The sequence below is a fragment of the Rhinopithecus bieti genome, unplaced genomic scaffold (genome assembly GCF_001698545.2).
Source record: "Rhinopithecus bieti isolate Rb0 unplaced genomic scaffold, ASM169854v2 scaffold_18745, whole genome shotgun sequence".
Classification (NCBI taxonomy): domain Eukaryota; kingdom Metazoa; phylum Chordata; class Mammalia; order Primates; family Cercopithecidae; genus Rhinopithecus; species Rhinopithecus bieti.
The window spans coordinates 585,202-610,982 of record NW_016809332.1 but is presented as its reverse complement, the minus strand read 5'-3'; the positions used below and the strand labels follow the sequence as shown (position 1 = coordinate 610,982).

At 38.2% G+C, this 25,781-nt stretch overlaps 1 protein-coding gene across 1 annotated transcript in view; it reads left to right on the top strand.

Moving 5' to 3' along the window:
• Positions 1 to 13,716, top strand: part of CSRNP3 (cysteine and serine rich nuclear protein 3) — a 223,986-nt gene extending 210,270 nt beyond the window's left edge. Inside the window, exons 6-7 of the mRNA XM_017889192.1 lie at positions 9,313 to 9,609; positions 11,721 to 13,716. Of these exons, the coding sequence (XP_017744681.1) occupies positions 9,313 to 9,609; positions 11,721 to 12,776 (1,353 nt within the window). The 3' untranslated portion in view covers positions 12,777 to 13,716. The remainder of the gene's footprint in view (positions 1 to 9,312; positions 9,610 to 11,720) is intronic.
• The last annotated feature ends 12,065 nt before the right edge of the window (positions 13,717 to 25,781 follow it).

The window sequence follows — 25,781 nt, the reverse complement described above, 5'->3', positions numbered from 1 at the left end:
GAAGGAAGGAAGGAAGGAAGGAAGGAAGGAAGGAAGGAAGGAAGGAAGGAAGGAAGGAGAAAGAAAAAAAGAAAGAGAGAAAAAGAAAGAAAAAAGAAAGAAAGAAAGAAAGAAAGAAAGAAAGAAAGAAAGAAAGAAAGAAAGAAAGAAAGAAAGAGAAAGAAAGAAAGAAAGAAAGAGAGGGAGGGAAAGAGAAAGGAAGGAAGGAGAGAGAGAGAAAGAAAGAAAAGAGATAGGAAATTTTCAGGACTAGAGCACTGGTTTTCCAACTGTAATCCATGGGGTCTGAGATTAGGGGCCAGGGCAGAAAGCCCAAGACGCATATCTCATTCTCACTTTTATCTTCCATATATTAAAGTTCTGCGTGGAATTTTAATTGAAAAGTGGACACTTTCCCCATAGTAAAATTAGGCAATAGTCTAATAATTACTGCTCCTTTTTTGTCACATGTACAGAGACCATCTTTTTAAGTATTTTTTTCTAGAATATTGTTACCCAGAATTAGCTTTTTTTAAAAAAAAAATTTATTCCCACTTTGATTATCTTTTAATTCTTTTCTCCATGACTCTTCAAAACTGTTAGGCTGCACAACCATAACTTCAAGCTTTTTCATTGCCTGAAAGCATGAATTGTCTGGGCCTGGAGATTCTTCCATAAAACAGCTGAGTCATCTTTCACTGTCTCCTCACCTCCCTTTTGTTTTAAATCCTTCCCGACATGCCTGTTCTTGCATTTTGGTTTGAAGGTTTTCTTTTGAAAAGACTCTGGAATCAGAATAGGAAGTAAATAATTCTGCTTTGTGACTTTGTACCTAGCCTTCCTTTTCATGTCTATTCTCTCTTTCTCCCCATCACTTCAATAACTTGCACATATATTTGTGCTCTTACCGCATTATATCATGTTTATTACATGGTCATCTCCCCCAGCAGACTGAAACCTCCTTATATGGCAGAGCTGTTGTACATCTATAAACCCCCATACCTAGTACAGTGCTTAACAATATACCATAGTGATTAAGAATATTCATTTATTCATTTTAAAGATGTATTAATCAATTACTATGGGACTGATAATTATCAAGGTGGAAAGGATACACTGGTAAGCGAGACAGATGTCGTCTCTGCTCTCAACATGCTCACAGTATGATAGGGGAGATAAACAGTAAATCAATCACCAAAGCTAATATAGTATTACAACACTAGACCACAGGCTATACAGATTTCTCAGGCCAGGATAAGTAAGTTAAAAGTCAGCTGAGAAAATCAAAAGAGTAATACATTAGCTCAACCTGCTTCAACCAACTTTTTCTGATGTCATCTCCATTAGAAAGGCCACCTCCACATGCCCACAAAGTAGGACCCAAAGGAAGTACTAACTGGTGAGATGTTGTATTTTTGGTTTGCTCTGTTTTCTTCTTTCATGACCTCTCACTTTCTGTGTCTGAATCATATCCTTTCTCTTTTTTTTTTTTGAGACGGAGTCTCGCTGTCGCCCATGCTGGAGTGCAGTGCTGTGATCTCAGCTCACTGCAACCTCCACCTCCCGGAGTCAAGCAATCCCCTTGCCTCAGCTTCCCAAGTAGCTGGGACTACAAGTGCCTGCCACCACTCATGGCTAGTTTTTGAATTTTTAGTAGAGACAGGGTTTCACCATGTTGGCCAGTCTAGTCTTGAACTCCTGACCTTGCAATCCACCCACCTCAGCCTCCCAAAGTGCTGGGATTACAGGCATGAGTCACCACACCCGGCCCACATCTTTTATTTCTAAGTGAACTATTTCTAGGGAAGCTTGTTCTGCCCTTTTGTCTCTTGCCCCACAGCACTGAGATCAGCTCTTAGAGTGTACTGCAACCTTATCTCTTTTTTTCCCTTTTGTTCAATTTTTCTACCATTGCTCTTAAGAATTTTTACTCCAACTGGTCTTGAAAGCATGGCTCAAGCTTTGGAATCAAATAAACCTAAGTTTGATCTTCAGCATCATCACTAATTGGCTATTTAGCTAGACTTTGGCAAATTATATTCTCCAAGCTTCAATTTTCTCAACTACAAAAAAATTTACTTTATAAGATTGTCATGCAAATTAGGTGAGATAATTTATACACAATATGGACCTTAATGGCTAGTATTTACTATATGGCAGCTTAGGTCATTCTCAACGTCATCATCTTTATTATAATATGCAGTAATCAGTGTTTGTGAAGTTGAAATAGTTTTTCACATTCTTGTTTCTGGAAATCACTCTTTTTCACATGTGTGAGTAATTCAGTAATGACCAGAAAATTTTGTTAGCAAACATACCTTTCAAGTGCTGAAAAGAAGTGTTTTTATTTTTGTTTCTTTGTTTTGTTTTGTTTTGCCTTGGCATTTTAGTCAATCTATACTTTTAGTATTGTTTCCCTCTTCTAATCATTTTATTAGTTGAATTGAATTAGGTGTTTTGGGGTCCTTGATGGCAACAAAAATTTTATCTCATTAAAATTTATGGAAGAACTCATTTACAACATGATATGGTAGAAACACAACAAAAGTTGAGCCTTGATTTTTATTTGGGATCCCTGTATTTGACTCAAAGCTGTCTGAGAAAAACTCCGCTGATTCTGACAGTAATGTGTCCCATCCCTCAGGTGTGTTTAGATTGGCAAAGTAATTTATCCTGTAGGGCTTTGGGAATGGTTTTCTCATAGTCATCAGTGCATACAAATCTGCAAAATTAAGACGTTTGGTTTCCATCTGTCAAAAAAAAGTTATAGTGGTTTTATTTGTAGTGAATCTGAACAAGTTTACACAGTGGCTTAAGAACTAAGTCCATTTTACATGTCATCATTGGAACAAAGCAAGCATACACACATGTGCATGCATGCTCACTCACACATGCCCACCCCACACATATATACACACAGGGGCCTTGACCTGGAGATACTTCCAGTACAACATAGATACATGCATACAGAGATGGGATAAACATAAAATAAAGATGATTAAGTCAAATCATAAATTAAGTCAGTATTCATCACCTGTAAACTAGCTAAGCCAAATGGCAAAGAAGAACTTCCTTCTGAATAACTGCTATTCATCTACTTTCAGCTCTTCAATTGTGGACCAAGACAGGGAGTGATCCCATACAAGTTCAATCATCTGGATAATTTTTAGGTCAATGACTGTATCATGCCCTGTCCTGTCTCAGGCCTTTGAAACTATTGTTGCTTAGCATGGAATGCCTTCTGTCACCACTGTTCATTTAACTGCGACTCTATTTTCAGATTTGAATATTGAAGTCTTTCCACTTCACCCCACTGCCAGACCCACCTGTAGGTACCTCTCCTACATAACCCTCAAATGCCCTGTGTTCACCCTAAGCTAGGAAATCCTTATGAACTGGGCTAAAATTGCTAGACTCCTTGTCTGTTTACTCCAGTTCACTGGGATCAAGGGCTGTATGTTGTGCACCAGTACACCTAATGTCTGATTCCAGATAATCATAAAAGACTGTTCAGTACATGTCAAGTGTATTAAAAGAGTAGATATATGTAATTATTATTACTTTTAAGAGCACAAGCTGTAGAGTCACGTAGTAGGATCGTAACTTGGTGCACATCCTCATTACTTGCAATCTTGGGCAAATTATTTAACATTCCTGTGCCTCATTTTCCTCATCAGTTAAATGAATACAGTGATACTATTTGCCTCTTGAGATGTATATGATCCTAAATGAGCTAATGCAGGTAAAGTGTTTAGAACACTGCCTGGCACACAGATCCAAAAGCTGTTATTAATATTATGTCATATCTGTTTCTACCACTTCTCTTTCACCCCCACCTGCAATTTCTCTTTCTTTCACACTCAAGAAAGCACAGAAATAAAAACAGTTTTAAGGGTCAAGGCTATTTGGTAATCTCTTTAAATCACATTTTTTTGCAGACTTGCTTTGAGCTCTTGGGGAGGCAACATTATTTTTTTGAGGAAAAAAAAAAATAAGAAAAAAAAAATACAGGAGAAATAATCCAAGTCCTAGATTGGCGGTATCTACTTGAGAAGAGACCTTTCATTTGAAAGTACTGGTTATCCTATCAACAGAATAGCTTTTAGACACATTGTGTTTAATTCCATGTTAAATTCCCAGCTTTGTCTTGAGTACCATAGAATACTCATAATCTATCTGTGAGATATAAAGAAAAGCATACTGAAAGAGGAGTCAGGAAATTGGGCTCTATAAGTATGTCTTAGAGAAGTTACAATTAATTTAAGCTTCATTAATGCATGAAATAAGGGAGTTGCATTTGACTAACTAAAGTCTGAACATTTAATGATTCTATTTGAGATAGGAAAAAAAAGACATTTAACGGTAGCATAATGTCAAGAGGAAAAATGGACAAAATGAATATCACTGTGAATGAAGATGGGTTGTATTTATAAAGAAAAAGAGGTTTAATGAACTCACAGTTCCATGTGGCTGAGAGACTTCTCAATCATGGCAGAAGGTCAAAGGCATATCTTACAAAGGCATGTGGAAGCTGTCAAGGCTTGGGGCTTGCACCCTCTGAAGCCACACCTTGAACTGTAACTTCACCCCTTTTAGCCATGGCTGGAGCAGCTGAGACACAAGGCACCACGTCCCTAGGCTGGACATAGCAGGGGGGCCCTGGACCAGGCCCAGGAAACCATTTTTTCCTCCTAGACCTCTGGGACTGTAATGGAATGGGCTGGTGTGAAGGTCTCCAACATGCCCTGGAGACATTTTCTCCATTGTCTTGGTGATTAACATTCAGCTCTTTGTTACTTATGCAAATTTCTGTGGCAGGCTTGATTTCTCCCCAGGAAATGGGTTTTTCTCTTCTATTGCATTGTCAGGCTGCACATTTTTCAAATTTTTTGCTCTGCTTCCTCTTGAATGCTTTGCCGCTTAGAAATTTCTTCCACTAGATAACCCAAATCATCTCTCTCAAGTTCAAAGTTCCACATATCTCTACAGCAGGGGAAAAAATCCACCAGCCTCTTTGTTAAAGCACACCAAGAGTCATCTTTGCTCCAGTTCCCAACAGGTTCCTCATCTTCATCTCAGACCACCTCAGCCTGACTTGATTGCCCATATCACTATCAATATTTTGGTCAAAGCCATTCAACAAGTCTCTAGGAAATTCCAGACTTTCCCACATTTTCCTGTCTTCTGAGCCCTCCACATCCCTAGGAAGTTCCAAACTTTCCCACATTTTTTTTTGTCCTCTTCTGAGCTCTCCAAACTGTTCCAACTGCTGCCTATTACCCAGTTCCAAAGTTGCTTCCACATTTTCAATTATCTTTACGTCATCACCCTACTCCTGGTACCAATTTACTGTATTAGTCTGTTCTCACACTGTTGGCAGACATACCTGAGACTGGGTAATTTATAAAGAAAAAGAGGTTTAATGGACTCACAGTTCTACATGGCTGGGGAGGTCTCCCAATCATGGCAGGAGATGAAAGGCACATCTTACATGGCAGCAGGTGACTAGGGAATGAGAACCAAGCTTAAAGGGTTTCCCCTTATGAAACCATCAGGTCTCATAAGACTTATTCACTATAGTGAGAAAAGTGTGAGAGAAACCACCCCCATGATTCAATTATTTCCTACTGGGTCCCTCCTACAACATGTAGGAATTATGGGAGCTACAATTCAAGATGAGATTTGGTTGGAGACACAGCCAAACCATATCATGCATCATGGAGGAAAGGAGTCAGCAAGAGTAAGTGAGGCAGTCCTGGCTGACTGCCTCCATTTATTTGCGCTAGCTCTTGAGAGGGTAATCGATGTGAGTTGGTGGACAAAATTAGGGAGCTCATTGACTTTTTCCCCTAAAATGCATTTGGAAATAATCTATGTAGTGCTCTAATTTTAAGGAGCATTTAAACTCAGTAGTTTTGGCCTGGATTTTAAAGAAGCAAATGGGCACAGACTGGAGGAAAAGACTGGGGAAGGACTTCAGGGGGATAGCAGGGATTAGGAATATGTCTCAAAGGCTACACACCAAACCAGAAACTGTGAGGAGAGGATAGGCCAGTGACCAGCCTAAGCTAGAGTATCTCCAGTCTTTATTAGAAATGATAGAGGTGATACTGAGATGATGAAGAGAAAACCCTATCAGCTCCCTTCAATGTTAATATCAGATTTTGAAAATCTCAATTAGAAAACTTGTAGTTTACTGAGCAAGAGTGAAACAGTATGTAGCTCTTTTAGATTTTTTTTTTTTTTTTTTTTTTTTTTTTTTGAGACGGGGCATCACTCTGTCACCCAGGCTGTAGTATAGTGGTGCGATCTCGGCTCACTGCAACCTTTGCCTTCCAGGTTCAAGCGATTCTCATGCCTTAGCCACCTGAGTAGCTGTGATTACAGGTGTACCCCTCCATGCCTGGCTAATTTTTGTATTTGTAGTAGAGATGTGGTTTTGCCATGTTGCCTAGGCTAGTCTCGAACTCCTGACCTCAAGTGATCCACCTGCCTCCATCTCCCAAAGTGTTGTGATTACAGGCATAAGCCACCGCAGCAGGACAGATTCTTAATTACATTTTTATTTTGAAATGAAATTCCTTATTATAATTTTAGTATGAAGGAATAGGAGATGCAGATTTTATTTCTAAGGGCACCTATATTTGGAGTAAACTGAAGCTGCAGTTCATATGAGATACGGTTGTTTGTTTTTTAATTCTTAGGCGCCAATTGGTTATTCATGTTGCCCTGAAAATTTTGGTATGTTTTTAAATGTTTGCTAAAACCTTACATGTTGACTTTTAGATTTCATATATTATCTGATAACAACTATTTAAAAAAATTAGGCTGATAATAATGATTTGAAAAAATAGAGGTGGCTCGTGCCTGTAATCCCAGCACTTTGGGAGGCCAAGGCAGGTGGATCACCTGAGGTCAGGAGTTCGAGACCAGCCTGATCAACAGGGTGAAACCCCATCTTTACTAAAAATACAAAAATTAGTTGGGCATGGTGGTAAGTGCCTGTAATCCCAGCTACTCAGGAGGCTGAGGCAGGAGAATCACTCGAACCTGGGAGACTGAAGTTGCAGCTAGCTGAGATCACGCCATTGTACTCCATCCTGGGAAACAGAGCGAGAGTCTGTCTCAAAATAAATAAATAAATAAAAATAAATAAATCTCTGTTGATATAAAATGGAGATTTTGTTGTTGCGTTACCAACTGCACAAGTAAGCATAAATATTACAGAACATGGAGATTAAGTAGGAAGTGTTAAAGTGAATCATGCTACCCAAGTCCTGAGTGTGCTCCATGTGCTGAGGAGTCAGGAGCTTGCTGAGGATCACAGAGACAAGCCAAGAATTAATGCAACCAAAGTGCCATACAGTGGTAAGATGTAAAAGGGAAGACTTCCTTTCTGTTACTACAGCTTTACCTATCACAGAGGATTGAGTGTATGTTAGGCAATTATACACTTGAATTCATTAGAAAATCAGATCTATACAGCTAAAAACATGCAGCTTGTTACAAATGACAATTAACAAAAATGATAAACACAATCAGTCAACGTGACATCCTACTAGTGGCTATCACAGTTTAAACAATGCATATGTAAAGAAATGCCAAGGAAGGAAATAAATGTTGGATTATACCAAGAAACAAAACCCAATAAAGAGGAACGTGTACCTTTGCATGATCACAGATTTTAGCTCTGAAACATTCAGAAGTATATATATATTTATACCTTATAAAGTATGTATATATATAAATACTTCTAGGATCTCACTTTGCCACCCAGGCTGGAATGCAGTGGTGCAATCATGGCTCGCTGCAGCCTCGACCTCTCGGGCTCAAGTGATCCTTGCACCTCAGCCTCCCAAGCAGGTGGGACTACAGGCACCCACCACTATGCCCAGCTAATTTTTGTGTTTTTTTTGATAGAGATGGGGTTTCATCATGTTGCCAAGGCTGGTCTTGAACTCTTAACCTCAAGCAATCTGTCCACCTTGAACTCCCAAAGTGCTGGGATTACAGGCGTGAGCCACTGCACCTGGCGTTTGTGATATATTTAACATACACTTGCTACTGTGTTATTTCCTCTGTGAAAGTTTCTCTGCTTGAGGGCAAAGTCCAGTCTTCTATTTGTTTTTTAATACATTCAGATTTTTCTAGTTAGAGGGTTTTTTCCAACAAAATTTTCTTATCTAATTCTTAGACTTTTTCCCGTAAAGATGAGACAATGATGTCTGATGTTGCAAGTATTTTAACTGTGTGATGGATGAACTGTTGTTAAGCTTACCAAGCTTAGTAATAATTATAATTAATGAATTTTAGGAAGTAATAAATTTAAATATGAAAGAATTAAAATTCCTTCTGTATTTAGAACTTCCATGACTTTTCTCATGGAGTTTCTGCATCAACTCTATGCTGCTCCTCAGGATAGATATCTTGCTCATATTCAGAGAAAACTTATTTTTCTCAATGCTTTTTTATGAAGGAAACATAACATGATATAATAGTAAGAAATGAAATACTGATTCAGGGCTTACTGATGGATGAGATTAATTTAGAGAAGAAATATAAATAGAAGCAGACTAGTCACGGGTGTGTGAGACACTTTCCACATGAGCTATCATGCAGAAGGTACCGTTTTGGGTGAGGGTTTGTGTGAACTCCTCTGAGGGCAGAATTTATTGTTTCAGTTGTTGGTTGCTGAGGGCTTGTGGACCCTTCCCTCTGTTCTTTGTCTTACTAAGAGCACACTGACCTGACTGATTACTTTATATCAAGCCCTCATTCCTGGAATGTTCTGTAGAATAATTGTATTTGTAATCTCTGTAGCACAGTGCAGCACACCTTTATTTCCTGGTACATGGTTTTGCTGGAGCTCAAAAGACAGCTGTTATTTCAAGGACAACATATTTGCTGAGTTAGGTGGTGATGGCTTCCACAAGGATGCTATTACCTCTGAACAAGGACACGTTTATTCCATCATTGGAGGTGCCTATCGTGAACTGCATCTAAGATAGCTTTCACTGATGAGCATTTGTAACCTTTGGTGTTTTTCACATGGCACTGTCTAAAAGCTCCAACAACTGTAGCTCCTAACATTAGGAGGTTATGAGTTCCAATTAACTGTCTTCTGTTACCAGTACATTTAAAAACCTAACATTTTGATGCCTTTATTTTCCTTTCTGTGATTTCTCCTCAGGATTAAAAAAAAAAGATCTAACAAACACTTGTTGATTATGGGAGACATGATGATATATAACAGTTCATTCTCACCCAGTAAAGACATAGAGATTTTGTACCCTGCCCTTAATGAGTCTCTTATTTGCTGCTTTGTGTTTTTAGATGACTAAGAATGGCACAGTAGAATCAGAAGAAGCCAGCACTCTTACACTGGATGACATTTCTGATGATGACATTGACCTGGACAACACAGAGGTAGACGAGTACTTCTTTCTACAACCTTTGCCAACAAAAAAACGAAGAGCTCTGCTGCGTGCCTCTGGAGTGAAAAAGATTGACGTGGAGGAAAAGCATGAACTCCGAGCCATCCGCCTCTCACGAGAGGACTGTGGCTGTGACTGCCGAGTGTTCTGTGATCCAGACACGTGCACCTGCAGCCTGGCTGGCATTAAGTGCCAGGTAAGGGTTGAGATTTCAGGGCATCCAAAGACAAGACATTGCCTACCACCCCCTAAGGAGGCAGTCATGGTGCCTATAATGAAGCTGCCCACATGTAAAAGAAATTTTTGTGGCAAGGCAAGACATGTAATTCAGGAAGAGAGAAAGACATAATTCAGGAAGAGAGAAAGACTAATTTAAGGACATTCATGGGAATACATAAAGTGCTTATACATATAAGATATAATTTGAAAGACAACCCAAGTAGCAGTTGAGTTAATTAAAATTAGTTTATCTTGGATTCTTGTATTATATCACCTTTCAGCTTTTTATTATATCACCTTTATTATATCACCTTTCAGCTTTTTACCAATATTGAAGGATATCATGACATCCCTAACACTGGAGTGTGTATTTTCTGATCCATCCATGGGATATAAAATCATGATTGATTAAAGATGGTTGGATTAGTGGAAAAATTACTAGCTTGAGACTGCGGAAAACGAAATTGTACTCCCATCTTTGCTATTTGCCAACTGTATGAAATTGGCAAGTTAGGTAAACCCTCTGGGTTACTTTCTTTATCTCTAAAATGAAGGAGCTGAACTAGGCCAGGGGTTGGCACACTGTAAGTTCACAGGCCAAATCTGACCTTGCCACATGATTTTGAGTTTCATTGGATCAAGGCCACATTTTTTTTCTTTACATATTGCCTATGACTGCTTTCTTGCTCCTACAGCAGAATTGAGTATTGTAGTTGCCACAGAGCCCATATGACCCACAAAGTGTAAAATATTTACTCCTTTGACCTCTGCAAATAAAAAGTTTACCAAACCCTGATGATTGGCAACCAGATAATTTCCTGGTCCCCGTTCATTTATAACATCGTTGGTGCCCTGTGATTAGTGTCACTATTTTATGTAGAAACTTGGCTTTTTCAATAAAGAAAGCAACTCAAGTAGGCAAAAGAAGAGGGCAGTGCCTATCTGCTAAACAGTTGCTTAAGATGGATTCACAGAAAAGAGATTCATGAATAAAAAAAAATTACAGATACAAATTCTGGCTCTAATATCTGCTATACATTTTACTGGGGCCAAGATGATTGTGTTAGAATAGTCTGCCTATTCTTCTTTAGCATAGGAAATTCCCTGGCTGGATACGGTGACAGAACAAGTTTTCTTCTCTTGCCTATACTCTGGTCTGCATACAGATTAATCTGTGGAATCTGAGACAATTGGCAAATCTCTCATGAGTACCCTTGGATTGTCCAGAACTCCACCTCTCACCTGAGTGAAGAGGTCAGTCCAACACTTGTTGAACCCAATCACTCTATCTCCAGCGTCCAATCACCAAAATCGTTTTGGAATATTGATGAAATGTACATGCCCTTCCCTCAAAAAGATTGTATCTAATGGAATGGGGAGGGAAGGGGGGATTGAGGACTTAAACACATGAGTCCCCCAGTCATAGTCATGAATGTGCATATCCATTGCAGCCCTGCAGTATGGTACACACACATGCACCCATGTACCAAGCACCCCAAACAATGAGAAGGTAAGCAAACGAGAGCACATTGTGAGGGTGCGTGATGCTAAGTCATGTAAGTCCATTTTATAATAAGCAAAGGGATAAGCAACTTTATAATAAGCAAAAGGAAAAGTTAACATGGGTACATCATATATGTTAGATTAATAGCATGTGGAGAAGAGTACAGTAAGTTCGCTTGTTTAAAATCAGGCACAAGAGCTGGGATGCAGCAGAAAGAAAAGGAACTTGGGGGAAAGACAGGAGCATTGAAAACATGGAAGCAAAATTAAAGAAATGGAGGGAAGGGAAAGTGGGGAATAGAGAAAAAAGGGAAGAAAGCCATGGAGTGGGTCAGTGAACTGAAAATACACACTTACGCCCATAACCCATTTTTATTTTAAATATAGGTATAAAAAAGCAGTTAACTCTTATGTTTTAAGCCTTCACTTTCCCCTTTTCATTTCTATTTGAAGTTTGGTTGTCATTTGCTCTGGCATACGTGGAATTAAGTGGATTACCTAATTCAAAGAAGTTGCTGAAAGGTTCTGGGCTTTTATTTGGTTTGTAATAGTTCCATGGTGCTAATCTGTGTTCTTCCTTCCAAGGTGGATCGTATGTCTTTCCCGTGTGGCTGCACTAAAGAAGGATGTAGTAACACAGCAGGTAGAATTGAATTTAATCCTATCCGTGTTCGGACTCACTTTTTGCACACAATAATGAAACTTGAACTGGAGAAAAACCGAGAGCAGCAAATCCCCACGCTGAATGGCTGCCACAGTGAGATAAGTGCTCACAGTAGTTCCATGGGCCCTGTCGCTCACTCCGTAGAATATTCAATCGCAGACGGTTTTGAGATTGAAACTGAACCCCAGGCTGCAGTGCTGCACCTGCAGTCTGCTGAAGAATTAGATTGCCAAGGAGAGGAGGAGGAAGAAGAGGAGGATGGGAGCAGCTTTTGCAGTGGAGTCACAGATTCTAGCACGCAAAGCTTGGCACCTAGTGAGTCAGACGAGGAGGAGGAGGAAGAAGAAGAGGAAGAGGAGGAGGAGGAGGATGACGATGATGACAAAGGAGATGGCTTCGTGGAAGGTTTAGGCACCCATGCCGAAGTTGTCCCTCTTCCTTCGGTTCTTTGTTATTCTGATGGCACCACCGTTCACGAAAGCCATGCAAAGAATGCTTCTTTTTATGCCAACTCTTCAACTCTGTATTACCAAATAGATAGCCACATTCCAGGAACTCCAAATCAGATCTCTGAGAACTATTCTGAAAGAGACACTGTCAAAAACGGTACCCTTTCGCTGGTGCCTTACACCATGACCCCGGAGCAATTCGTTGACTATGCCCGACAAGCAGAAGAGGCCTATGGTGCCTCCCACTACCCAGCTGCCAACCCCTCTGTAATCGTTTGCTGCTCCTCTTCCGAAAATGATAGCGGTGTGCCCTGCAATAGTTTGTATCCCGAACACAGGTCCAATCACCCTCAAGTGGAATTTCACTCATACTTGAAAGGCCCCTCCCAGGAAGGGTTTGTCTCTACATTGAATGGTGACAGTCACATTTCAGAGCATCCTGCTGAAAATTCTTTGAGCCTTGCAGAAAAGAGCATATTGCATGAAGAGTGTATCAAATCACCCGTGGTTGAGACAGTCCCTGTTTAGTAGCTTAAATTATTCTAGGACCAACTCTTCTCCTATTTAAGGCACTGTATTTAATTGGATTTCCTGGGCTCATCATTGTTTAAACTGAAGACCAAGAAAACTTGGACGATGGTTAATCTTCCAGACTGTATTTTGTTTTTTCCTTTCTAGCCACATGACTGTGGCATTGCACAAATACAGTCTCTGTAGGGATTTTAAAAGATTTCAGACTGTTTTGATAGAAAATGCTAAATTTTAAAACGCATATCTCACAGTTGCCTACCTGTCAAACTGTGTGAAACCTGCCAATCTGTGTAGATCAGAGCTCCAAATTTTGGATTATCGGGCCTGTGCAAGATTGTTAACTAAGGCTGGGAAATAATAAGATTTAGAGTCCTAATTTTCGATATATCTGAAGATAATGGTGACTTTTTAATGTAAAAGTAATTATTGTAAGAAAAAGATTTAATTGTTCCATGTGTATTTTATTTATGGTAGTTTAGAAGTCATGTTTTGATGAAAATGAACAGCCGCATGTTCATTCAAGCTGAAGATGCATAGCTAGTTCCACAGAGCATGCCCACATGGATTGCATCTGGAATCCATTCACATTTTTATGATCATGACTGATCAGATTTGCAAATTCTTAAGGGTGAAATAGGCCTATTTTTGCTATTTTGGACAAACAAATGATTCTATATGTGCAGGTCCTTACACAGTTTTCTCTAAAGTTAAGAGTTAGGACAATCCTCTGGGGAGAGTCTAGTTCACTGTCCTCCCTCAGCTGACTCCAGAGATGGAGGTAGAAGGAATTGCCTTTCTTTTTTAAACAGCATCATCTTGGTTCTTAGCTTGGACAGCACCTTTAAGCTCTACCCCCTACATCAAAATGCACTTTAGTGCCCCTTCACGGTACCTCGTGTGGGGTGGGGACTGAGAACTCTTTGAGATGAAAAAATTTTTTAAAAAATTAAAAAGATCTTTAACTATTATAAGGTTCATATAATTAATATAGAGGAATCATCCAATGATACTTATAAAGGGAAAATGACCTATTTTCCTTCACCACTCTGAGGACCTAACTCAGTAAATGCAGAGGAGGCTGAGGAAACATGGAAGAGACACGACCTCAGCAACCAGCCTTTTCTCCAGCGTGATCAATCCATCTCTACAAAATCAGTGTATAATGAGATTTCCACTTAGTGACTAGCTGATTGAAGGGGGGCCTCTACCCAAATACTCAACTAGGCCTTTCTTTTCTGAAGCATTTCTATTTGTCTTGCCTGGGACAACTAGCAGAACAGTCCAGAATGCATTGCATACTTTCTAATTACCTCACATTCTCTTATTAAAGAGAACAGATAGAAATAAAACATGCACTCCCCACCTTTAGATTATCTGCACTTGGTTCGTCGGAGGACTTCTAGGATCCCGTTTCCCTGTAAATTAATTTAGGTAACTAAATAGTGTAATTCTACCTTTTTTTTTCCAACGCAATATGACTATGCTAAACCTGTTTCACATTTTTGACCTTCTATTGTTATATCATTTCACATGTTTTATAACTATTTGAAATGTGGACATGCCTTGCTATTCAGTGACTGCATCGCTACTTATTTTTTATGTCTTTTAGACTTGGGTGTTTAGAATTATGGATATAAATATATTGTAGATCTCAATTTCTAAAAAAATATTTTATTTAATTGAACTTAAAATGCTTGATCTAGAGAAAGTCCTCCAATGGAAAAGTTTCTACTGAAATTTGTTTTGGGGAAAAAATGTTTACTTGGCAGCTTTTCCACTGTGCAGTTGGTTTCTGCCCCTTCTCTTCCCCCCTCCATTGGGCCAAATTTATAACCATTAATATTAACATTAAAAGAGCTTTGGGTTTGTGTTTATGTAGGTTGCAGTAATGAGAGCAGGGTTGTTCCTTTTGAATGATTGGCCCTTTGGGCTAATTAGAATGAAGATTTGTTGAAATCTCAAATATATATATATATATGTATATGTGTGTGTGTATATATATATATATCCCATGTTGTCTGCAAAGTGACAATTTTTAGTGCTTAATCTCCAGAATTTCCCCCCTACTGATACAATCGAAAGAGCACAGGCCCAAAGAGAAAATGACAAGAGGCTATTGTTCCTTCCTTCAAGCACATGAAAGGATCATGTGTACTGTATTTGCTGGACCATTACAAGCTCTTGAAGGATCTGCTTGTGAAATACTCTGAGGTTATTCTTGGAACACAGAGTGTGGGAGAGCGGGGAAGAGCCAGCTCTGGCCTGAGCAAAGCTGAAGGGTAGAATGACAGTCCAGTTTCTGAAAAGAGGTATTTTAATTTTCGTTCAGCTTTATTTTCCTAAGACAATATGAAGCCTACTTTTTTATTGTTGGCTAGGTCTTTGTTTTCTAGCTTTGTTTCCAAAAGGATGCTTAAGAAAACGGAGGGTTTTTTCCCCTATCATTCATCTGGGGTAGAAAGTCACTGCCCTGTGAGAAGAATTAACCTTCTAATCATGACAGCTTCTATTCCAACTTTTCATATACCTAACTAACCTGTAAACATCTCCCACAAACCACATACACAGGCTACCTATTAAAACTCTCCCGTATACCTAATACATACACATGCGCACACATACAAAATATATGCATATCACACACTTAGAGAATGACAGATTTCAGGCAATGGCCAGTAGTAAGTATTGAGATTTTCTGACCCCAGAATCTGGTTGGGCTTTATGATCTAAAAAAATGTGGTTTAAAAAAGAGGATAATTGGTAAAGCTATAGTTTGAAAATATCAGGTCAAAGTTGCAAATATACTTATGATGGAATCATTTCATTGTTAGTTCCTTTCCCAGAAAAGCTGAGAGAGCACACTGTTCCAGCTGACTTTTTTTTTTTTCCATTAATAGCCGTTCTATTCAACAAAGAACTGCCCACATGCCAGGAAAGTGCTACAGTCCTTCTAAGCTTTTTAAAATGGGGATCAAGCTACATACAGCCAGTTGGAATACTTAAGATCTTTATGCCAAGACACAATAACCTGACCTGCAGCTGTTGTATTGCCCTCATAGTATATCTAGCCAAACTGTAGTCTTTTTTGACACACAACTTTTTAGTCATTCACTATCAATTGCAAAGCTTCATGCTCCAGTCCTGGCTGTTCTAGTACCAGTCCTATACCTTTAAATGAGACTTAATTCCCAGTTATAATCCTGGCCAAATTTATTTGAAAGTCAAGTGGCTGAAGCAGCTTGCATCTCTTTTTTCATTCCCAATTTCCTTTGGGGGAAAGAAGTCAATGAAAGAGATTTACTTAAGTTTTTCCCCCTTATCTCTTGATCATTAATTATTAAGACATGGGTAAAATTCATTTGTCACATGTCTTTTGATTGATTGAATAATATAGTTACTTTTTGAAAGCCCATCATTTCTTTGTGATAAAACCTTTTTCCCAATGTGACAGCCACATGTAAAATGTGAAACTCATGTTTCTTAGAAGGATTAAAATCTTCACAATTACATATGGCTCTGCAGTACTCCCTGCATCCCTCCCCCATGAAAAAAACTGTGGGTTGCAAAAATACTAGTTACAAATTAATCAAGAAGCAAAGAGATTAAGTGTTATGTTAACGTTAAAATTTTACACTCTAATAGATGACTTCTAGGCAAAATTTTTGTATGATTACCATTAAACAGGAAAACATACTATGATTTACTTTCTATAACTTGCTAATCACTATTTCTTTTATTTCAATTTTTGATATTGTTGCACAAGTTTATAACTCTTTGGTCTTTATATTCAAAATTTATTAAGTATCAGTTCTTTCTTTCAACAAATGTGTACAGAACACATGCTGAGTTAGGACAATTGTCTTTGGTAGTAAAAAGAGGGGAACACTACAAATTCTAATGGATAATGTTAATGAAGGGTGACATGAAATAATCAAGCTTTCTCAAATCCTCTAATATATGATTTTATCAAGTGATATTAGAAAAACTGACAACAGTTCTTGTCTAATTATATGTGAGCTGCAACTAAAAGAAACTTCCTTTTCCTAAATTAATAGAACTCACTGGATCTTCCTTCATCTCTCTCCCTCCATCTGAAATGTATGAATTAAATCTGGACTCAGCTAGGACTGAATCAAATGAAAAGAAATTTGTGATTAATTGCTTCCTCAATGTTAGAACTATATAAGTGATGCTAAATTTACACCAGCAAACTCCTATCAGACAGTTTCAAGGAGGATTTGACTCATGCATAACCCAGGAAACATTTCAGGAAACTTTTAAGACAACAGTGTGGAACATAATCACTCTTACTTCTATTTATAAAAAAAATCCCATCAAAATAGCAAAATCCTGTTCCAAATTCCAAAGACATCAATTTGCAGCAGGTGGAAAACAGAGAAGCCATTAGACTCCGTCACTTTCAGCTGGAGTTACAAACCATCAAATTAGCAGGTGGAAAATTTGTATTCTCAGAAACCAAAAGGAGACTGCCTTTTTAAAAGGTGTCATGAAACCTTCTATTTCTCCAAATATAACTCAATATTTCTCTTTAATATGGCATCTCTGCTCCTTATTCTCTTGAAGACAATTTGCAGTGCCATTATAGCCGGTGTATTAAATACCAAGCTTAAATGGGAAGCACCTTTGCGCTTTCAAAGGCAAGACTTGCCTGTAATTTTAAATTGGAACTGTTGGTTGTATTCTTATCACAACCAAAACCCAACGTTTAAAGGCGTGATTACTCTTAGGTCTAATATGAATTTTCAGCTTCTGATTGCATTACTTTTTCTGAAATCTGCTAACTATTCTGGAATAACAAAAATGCCTAAGCCAAAATGCTATAACTTTGCACCATATATAATTGCACAGAAAATAGATGTTTTCTGCAGCAGTAAAGAATTTGATTGATTTAACTGAATATCAGCAATTTAAATACCCACTAGAATTACGGAAGTATCAGAGTGGAAGTGAGGATGCAATGAAAGTTAATAACTGGTGGTGTCTTCTAGGAATTATTAAAAAAAAAAAAATGCTCAGCAGAGCTAAGCTAGATCTTATGACACCATAAAGACTAGAGTTACAAATGACAGCCCCAAACCTAGAAGGGGCAGTTACGATGTGGACACCCTTTCAGCCCAGTTGGTGCTCACATCTGCTGACCAACATTCATATCAATTACATTTTTACTGTCTATAAGTCATTTGATGCTTTAGAAAATAAAAACACACACCTACAGCATTCTAAAGAAACTATTTTGTTAAAAAATATAAGCACATTTTATATTAAAATAACTGATCAATGACTTTCATGATTGTCAAAAGTAAAAAGTGCAGACATTTAAAAAAGCTCTTCTTTAACATTTTACCTACCAAATCTAGATATTCTATGTGAGTCCTTGAAACAGTCACTTCTAAATTTTATTTGACTCCTTTCTTGGCTTTTCCAAACTGGACCGTGAGACCCCTTCCTAAACAATGCAGGTGTTTTGTTTTATTCTTTTTTTCCAGAAATTCAAGCTGAAACATTTGATATGACCTGTGTTTTACCTGGTGATCAGTTCTCAGACTAGTCTAAGTCTGTGTTGCTTTGGGTTTCCTATCCTGAGAGTGGTAATGCCAATAGAATGATGGGAACCAGGAGAGTGAATATGACCCGATTCAAAGCCTAAACCAATATCTTTCAGTTCACTTTTATATATGGATTTTTAAAATATTCACATCTAGCCTAGAATTTTAGTAAATACAGATACTTGTTGTATCCATGGGAAATGAAGTCATTTCAAAGATACAAGTCACGTTGGTGACTACTTTCTTCTACTTGTGATAAATATATCACTATACAGGGTAATTGCTTTTATAAATTTGATCCTTTGCATTGGCTTATAATTCAAGAACTGTCAACTTCACTGTGTCATCTTATGTCATCTCTCATAAAAGTTTCTGGCAGGACTAAAGTTTCAAAGGAATGTGATAGAATTTATTTTGGACAACATTGTATTCAGCATGCTAATGATGTAATTCCTCTCTTTATCATTACCACGGTGATAGTTAAGTTCATTCATTAACTCATTTTAGTGACATGTGAGGCCATTTAAATCTTTTTAAGATAACATATATTGATTAGAAAGAGTTAGAAGGACACAAATTTATGGTAGAAATTAGCCTTGCCATTGCCTAAGTTAATTTATGTGACCTGATTGAACAGTTTTAGTTGTAACTTTAGAATAGCTTCTTTGTTGGAGTATCTCTTTCCTTTCTCTTTTGGTTTTCTCCCAATATTTTTATCTGTCTTGGGATTATCTTAAAAGGTATTTATTAATGAGTATTTTGAAGAAAAATGACTTATAAGATGTCTCTTTTAAATTTATCTAGGTACTTGTATTACCAGAGACCTTTATCAAGTCCTACTGCCCCGCTAGAAAAGGCCACTACCCTCCGCCCTTCTTGTCAGGGGCATGGCTTCCTAATAATGGTTTTGCTGTTGTCTCTACATAGGGGACCTATGGAAAAGGAGTTTGAAATTTCTACCTTTGTAGTACATTGTATCCAATTTTGTTTTGCTCCTCCTTTCCATGTAGTCAACAAGCTTTTTTCCTTAGCCATTAAAAAAGCCACCCCTCTTTAAAACAAATTTAAAGATCTATATACATTTTTGCAACTTTATTTAATAAAAAAGAGAAAAGAAAACTAAAATCCAAATCTCAATTACCCTAAAATAGAAAAACCTAAATATCTAACCTAGGAACTTGTTGTCTGGTGGTAGTTGTTGTTTTCTTTTGTTTTTAATTTATTTAGTGTTGGTCCTTGAGTTGTTTAATGGTATCCAAATGATATCTGAAGGTGACTGATTTTTAAGATGTAATAGTTGGCAAAGTCATTTCATTTGTATCTCAAACAAATGGAGCACACTGCGATGGGTAACCATCTGAACCCTGATTCATTTGGCACTAGTCATGCCAAATGGGGATCTCAGAATAGTTTGATCTTTTCAAAGATACTCACAATGGCCAACTGTGTGTGAATAATGGAAAGTTTGAGATTCTTCTGTATTCTTCAAATTTTATGGTCCTGAAACTAGGGGGGATCTCCAGAGGTCATATGGCTCATCGATCTACTGCCAGGGAGGACTGTCACTCAGGCATGCCCAACAGGAGAGATCGCCATCTATTCTTAACATCTCTAGGGAAGGCAGTTTCCTTGGCAACACAATTCAGCTCTCTTAGGTTTTCTCACAATAAGAAAATATCTTGGCCAGTCTTTGAGGGTTAGGCACCTGGCAACAGTTGTGGTGATTTGGGCCATTGTACTAGGGGATTCAAGGGAAGCTGGGTTTCCCCCTACATTTGGTGATTATTACATTACTACTATGTGATCGTTCCATAAGTCTCCTAAGAAATCAGATTTTTAAAGAAAGACACGGATTCAGAGACGTTGGTCAGTAACATGACCAGCTTTTGACAAATATAGCTGTACTAGGTTTTCATAAAGTTGTTGTTTGTTTTTGTGATTGCTCTTATGTCAGTAGGTAATGTCAGGAAAAGTGACTGTTTCAGATCCCCAGTGACAAACATCAGAACTAGGATCAAATGACTTGACTTTTAAACTGTTCCATTTTCTAAGAAGTTACAATTACAAAAGTAAGCATTTTCTACATTCTTACTTCTAAGTAATGACCTTCTCATTAATCTTTCCTTGGCTTAAAATGGCAAATAAGAATCCAAAGTTTTCTACTCCTCCTGGGGAGATAGGAGTAGTTGTGAAGAGTCTGATGGAATAAAATGACTGCAGAGATTTACACAGCCACCATTTGATCCCAGCCTTTGTCCCTGTGTTATTTAAACAATGGCTTCTTGCTTTCTCAGGGGTCAGGAAAATGATTTAAAAATTTGTCTTCTTGACAAGGCCTGAAAATGAAGTAGGAGTCCTGGAGAATGGTGATTTTTCTGGTTACATCACTTGATTCAAGCACTCCTTGGAGCTTTCAGAGCCTTTTTTGTCTGCTCAGAGTTGGCACCCAACTCAGAGTCAGAACTCACCAGAAGATGAGGCGCACCCCTGAAATCAATGTTTCATTTCTCCATGGGATTTTTTTCAATCTTGGTACAGCTGCATATCTCCCCAACTTGGACGCTCTTGTGAAATGACAGCCACATCAGTGTGGTTATTCCTCACAAATAACACTAGGGGAAATGACCCTTTTATTTAAAAAAAAAAAAAAAAAAGGCTAATGCTATAGAATGATCATGTAAAGAATGGTGAATAAAATTTGGCCCATGTTTTAATTGACTCTAGGCACCTCTATGGAAATAAGTCTTGAGGCATAGTTTGTGAAACATGTTTCAAAAGTGTTTGATGTATAATAAATGCTAGAAATTTACAGTACAGAAATAGTAAAAAAAAAATAAAAAATAAAAATAAACCTGTAGATTACAGCTCTGTTCCTAAGAACCTCAGCCTTTATTGTGTCTTAGTAAAGTTGATCTGCTTTATTTTTAGTTTATTGAATTTCTGGTGTAATAGCCTCTTAAGATAGAACTATTAATACATATGTACTGGTTAATGCCTGTTTATGCAGAAAATGGCACTTTGTTCTTTCAGTGTGTTTCCCTCCGTGTCACAGGGTATATCAATTTGATAGATCATTTGACATTTGTCAAAAATACATGTTTCCCATTTTTTAAATATATATAATTGGTTGCATAGACATATGTCACTTTTTGCAGCGTCTTCATCTTGATCATAGTTTTAGACAACAACTCTGTCTCACTTTCCAACTGCCATAGAAATTTGGTACATTTGCAAATTCTGGTGGAATCTAGTGAGCTGAATGTATTGGTAGATCAAATGATCCAAAGGACTTGGGTATTATCCTTCAGTCTGTGTTGAACCATTCAGATACTGGGAATGGTCCTTACACAAGGGAAGTCTTTTGAGAATATTTGTTTTCTTATTTTTTGTTTGTTGCTGGCAAAAAAAAAAAGTAACTTTAAAAACTCAGAAAAGCCACTGAACTGTATTTTGTGATGTTATGATTAGTTTTATCTTTCAGCTGATTTTTATTGTTACTTTAACTCAATATCAACAGTACTTCAATAGATATTTATTAGTTATGTTCAATCTAATGACTTAAAATGGTTGAAAGGGAGGAAAATCAACTCCAGTCCACACATACAGTCATGTTACACTAAGATGTCATGTTGTATGTCACACAGTTTCTAGATTGATTTCTCTTGTGTGTAAGTTATAACATCAAAAATGCCAAAGGGTATATAAAATAAGCTACAATAATATTCAACAGAACTTAACCTGGACCTTATGTTGTAATAATTTATTCATATTAGCTGTAGTCTTCTGTATTTATATTTTCAGTATTTATTATGAATGACATGGAAATTCGTGTATTTATTGTGGCTTTTTATTGCAGTGTGTATATATATATAACAAATAAGCATTTTTAAGTCTTATCCTTAAGTTTCTTTTATTAGTGGCACTTGTATTATGCTGTACTTTTTATTACATATTGTACAATATCTTGTCCATCTGTTTGCAGCAGAGTAAAACCGGTTTCTAAGTTGTATCTACTGTTGCATTTCTGTTGTGTGTTGTGTAAAACCTTTGTTCTTACATCCTGAGCTGCAATCCCTTAACGCTGTCCCAGCACACACAAGGATACCTCCCTTCCACTGTGTAACAGATACTATTCTTGAAAAGTTGTGTGTGAAGCCAGTTCCTGTGAAATGGTTCATTACATTGTCATTTCAAAGATGTGTTAACTTTATCAGGATTCATCCCTAAGTGAAGATGCTTATAGCACTTTACTTTCTCAGCTGTTCAACCCCTTCATCAAGTGATGATGCGTAAACAAACACAAGGGCCAGAGGAGAACTCTCTATGTAAATGAAATTTGGAGGATATTTTTACAAGGACAAATTCAATCTCTTGTAAGTAGTATCCTTAACTTAACTGCTTAGTAGTATTTTTGTTTTGCTTTGCTTAAAGCAGAATCTGTGTGATTTGATGTTTAGAATATACACGTACACATGGGTATGTATATATGCCCATCTGTTTAAAGCTGCTGGCTTAAGGTAACTAAAACTTAACTTTTATTGGCAGTAGGATGAAGGAAAAAATTGCATTTTTTAAAATCTCCTATCGTATTAAATCTCCTATCGTATGCAACACACTTTCTTCCAACAACTTGTTTGATAGAGACTGGATCTATATTTTTAAAAGCAAATAATAACATGATTGCACGATCATCCTAAAACTCAAATTTGAACATGTTATTCACTGAATTAGAAATATTGTGTGGTGTTTTCTCCTCACTGCCAATAAAACAAAATTCAAACTCCTTGGAATGCCTCACAAGTTCACCTGAGATCTGGGTACAAACTCTCCCTTTATTTCCCATGTCCTCCACTGCCCACAAGAGCGGTTCCTTAGATTTCACCTGCTACTCCATTTTTCCCTGGTTCTGTTCAGCTTGTCTCTTCTGCCAAGAATATACACCCCATAAACCTATCCTGACAGCACAATTCTAATGACCATCTATTTATTTTTCAAGAGAAAACTCAAATATTCCTTCCTTTACGTTGCCCTTCCAGTACTCCTGAAAATCGATTGCCTGTTGTTTTATGCAAAGCAGACATGTATTAGAGCCCCTTCGAGTCTCACTGCACTTGCTTATTTATGCACCTACTCCCCCTCAGTACTTCCTGAGAACAGAAAACACTTTTCATTACTCTCTGTCTTCTCAGCATTCAGCTTAGTGTTTAAAACACGGTAGATGCTTAAAAATACATTTACTGATGTATGCAAAGTACAAAAATGAGTGATGCAAAGTCCACTCCTGTACAGGAGTTCAGATGAGGGAAAGATGGCTGGCTGAAACCGTGGAAAAGGTGTCAGATTCAGAGAGAGAGGGAGAATTTCAACTAGCAGGGGCATCCCCATGGTCCACATTATGGAGCAATTTGAGGAAAGGTTGATCAGAACAAAATCACTCTTCTGGTTGGGGGCAGAAGGACCTGGTTAAGAACAGATGATTTACTCTCAGGAACAAATGACAAGTCAGGTGAGGAGAGTGAATTTAGATAGTGCAAAGCTTTAAAGACCAACCTAAGGAATCTGGCTTATATCCTTAGGGAAATAAGGATATTTCCTTCAGGAAATCCTGAAGATTTTAGAAAAGGAAAATCAATCAAATAAGAGTGATTTGCAGTGTGGAATATCAGTGTGGCTACAGTGCACAGGCACTTTGGGAGGATGGAAATGCCGGAGTAAAAATCTTTCCAGTCGCTATTGCAGTCACTGTTCATTAGAAAAAATTAAGAGTTGAGAACCTACTCTGATTTAGGATACTGCGCAAGAATGTGCTACAATGAGGAGGCACTGGGGGAAAAGACAGGCAGAGTCCCTCTAGACAAGCAAGTAGAAAGATGTGGGCAATTACAGCAGAGAAAAAGCTATTTGAAAGCCTATTATGATGTGAGAGATTAAAGGTAACAAAATAATTATGAGCCAAAATACCATAGATGGAATATGGAGAAGGACATAAGAAGATAAACATCACCAGCATAAATCAGAATGTTATAAGGAGGAAGAGATGTGTTCATTTTGGACAGCTTAAATTGATGCTGCAATACTCAGTGAAAATAACAAATGGACAGAAGGAAATGTAAGTCTAGAGTTTAGACAAAGATATGAGATTTGGAGCGAATGAGAATTTTACAGGGAGAATATATATATAGAAGGAACTAAATAACAGAGAGGACCGAAGCTTTAGAAAGGCTAGCGTTTCAGGCTGTGTTTGCCATAAGCACACAACTCTGAGATGGAGTTTAGCATGCAGGATTTCCATGAGGAATCAATTCTTGTGGGAGCCAGTGGGAGGAAGCAGATTAGGAAAAGACAGAAATCAGGCTGTGATGCAGACCGACCCCACTGGAGTGCTCTAGAGGATAAGGGATCCTCTGAGTCATCCCCTCGCGGGCTGAAATGGCTGGGCCTTTATAGCTACTCCACAGTCAGTCTCTGGATGTCTTCCGCCCCAGAAAGGGAGTGCTCTGAGATGAGCTGGCACTCTGCAGTGAGGAGAAAGCCTGAAAAGCGCTGAAAGCTGGAGGATGTTTTTCTGACAGCACTCTTAGGACCTGGGACAAGTCCTTCCTTGAAAGGGAATTTTTGAAGGTCGAACAGCTCTGTGTCTTCCACATCCATCCCTCAGATCCTCATATTCATGTCATCACTTAAATTTCAGGTAACAACTCCTTCAGGATTCTGGTGGGCCTCTCTCCCTGGGGAAAACTTAAAGGAGCAAGGTTAATAAAATAAATTACAGTTCCTGCCACTCTGGCTGGTCCTAAAGCCGCAGCTAAAACTGACCATCTCCCTCTCTCACTATTAATTCTACATTCCTCTCGGCTTCAGCAAACACAGTTGCTAGCCTCAGTGGCTTACTTGGTGGTGTGACCCAGAGCCAAAAGGCACCTAAGTGAATATTGCTTCCTGCACCTATTGTGTAGCAGCAGACCCATCTCTTCCTGAGGATCAAGGTCAAATGCCTCTACCAAGATGGTGAGATATTTTTTCTCCTTGCCTAAAAATACTAGGATGTAGCAATAGCTTAAGTCCAATGGGACTCTTTAGTCCCCTGATAAAAGTGTGACCTCTTTGGGGACTAGGACCTCTAAGACTGCAAAGACATTTAACCCTATAGAGTTGTGGAATAGGAACCACAGTTTTCTCCAGTGGGTCATGTTAAGTGGAGCCATTCCTGCTTCCACCCAATGGAGTTTGGATGCATGTGTTATTCCTATGGGGGACATACTATTATGTAAAGGTTTTTGATTCAATGTATATACTGGATCCTGGAGGATAGTAACCTATTCTTGCAGAACATCATCTCCAAACTTGGACTTCAACTGCACCTTCTACAGGCCAGTCAATGCTCTGTCAGGCCAGGAGCTTTGAAGTCTGTGATAAGATCAGTGGGTCTCATGGT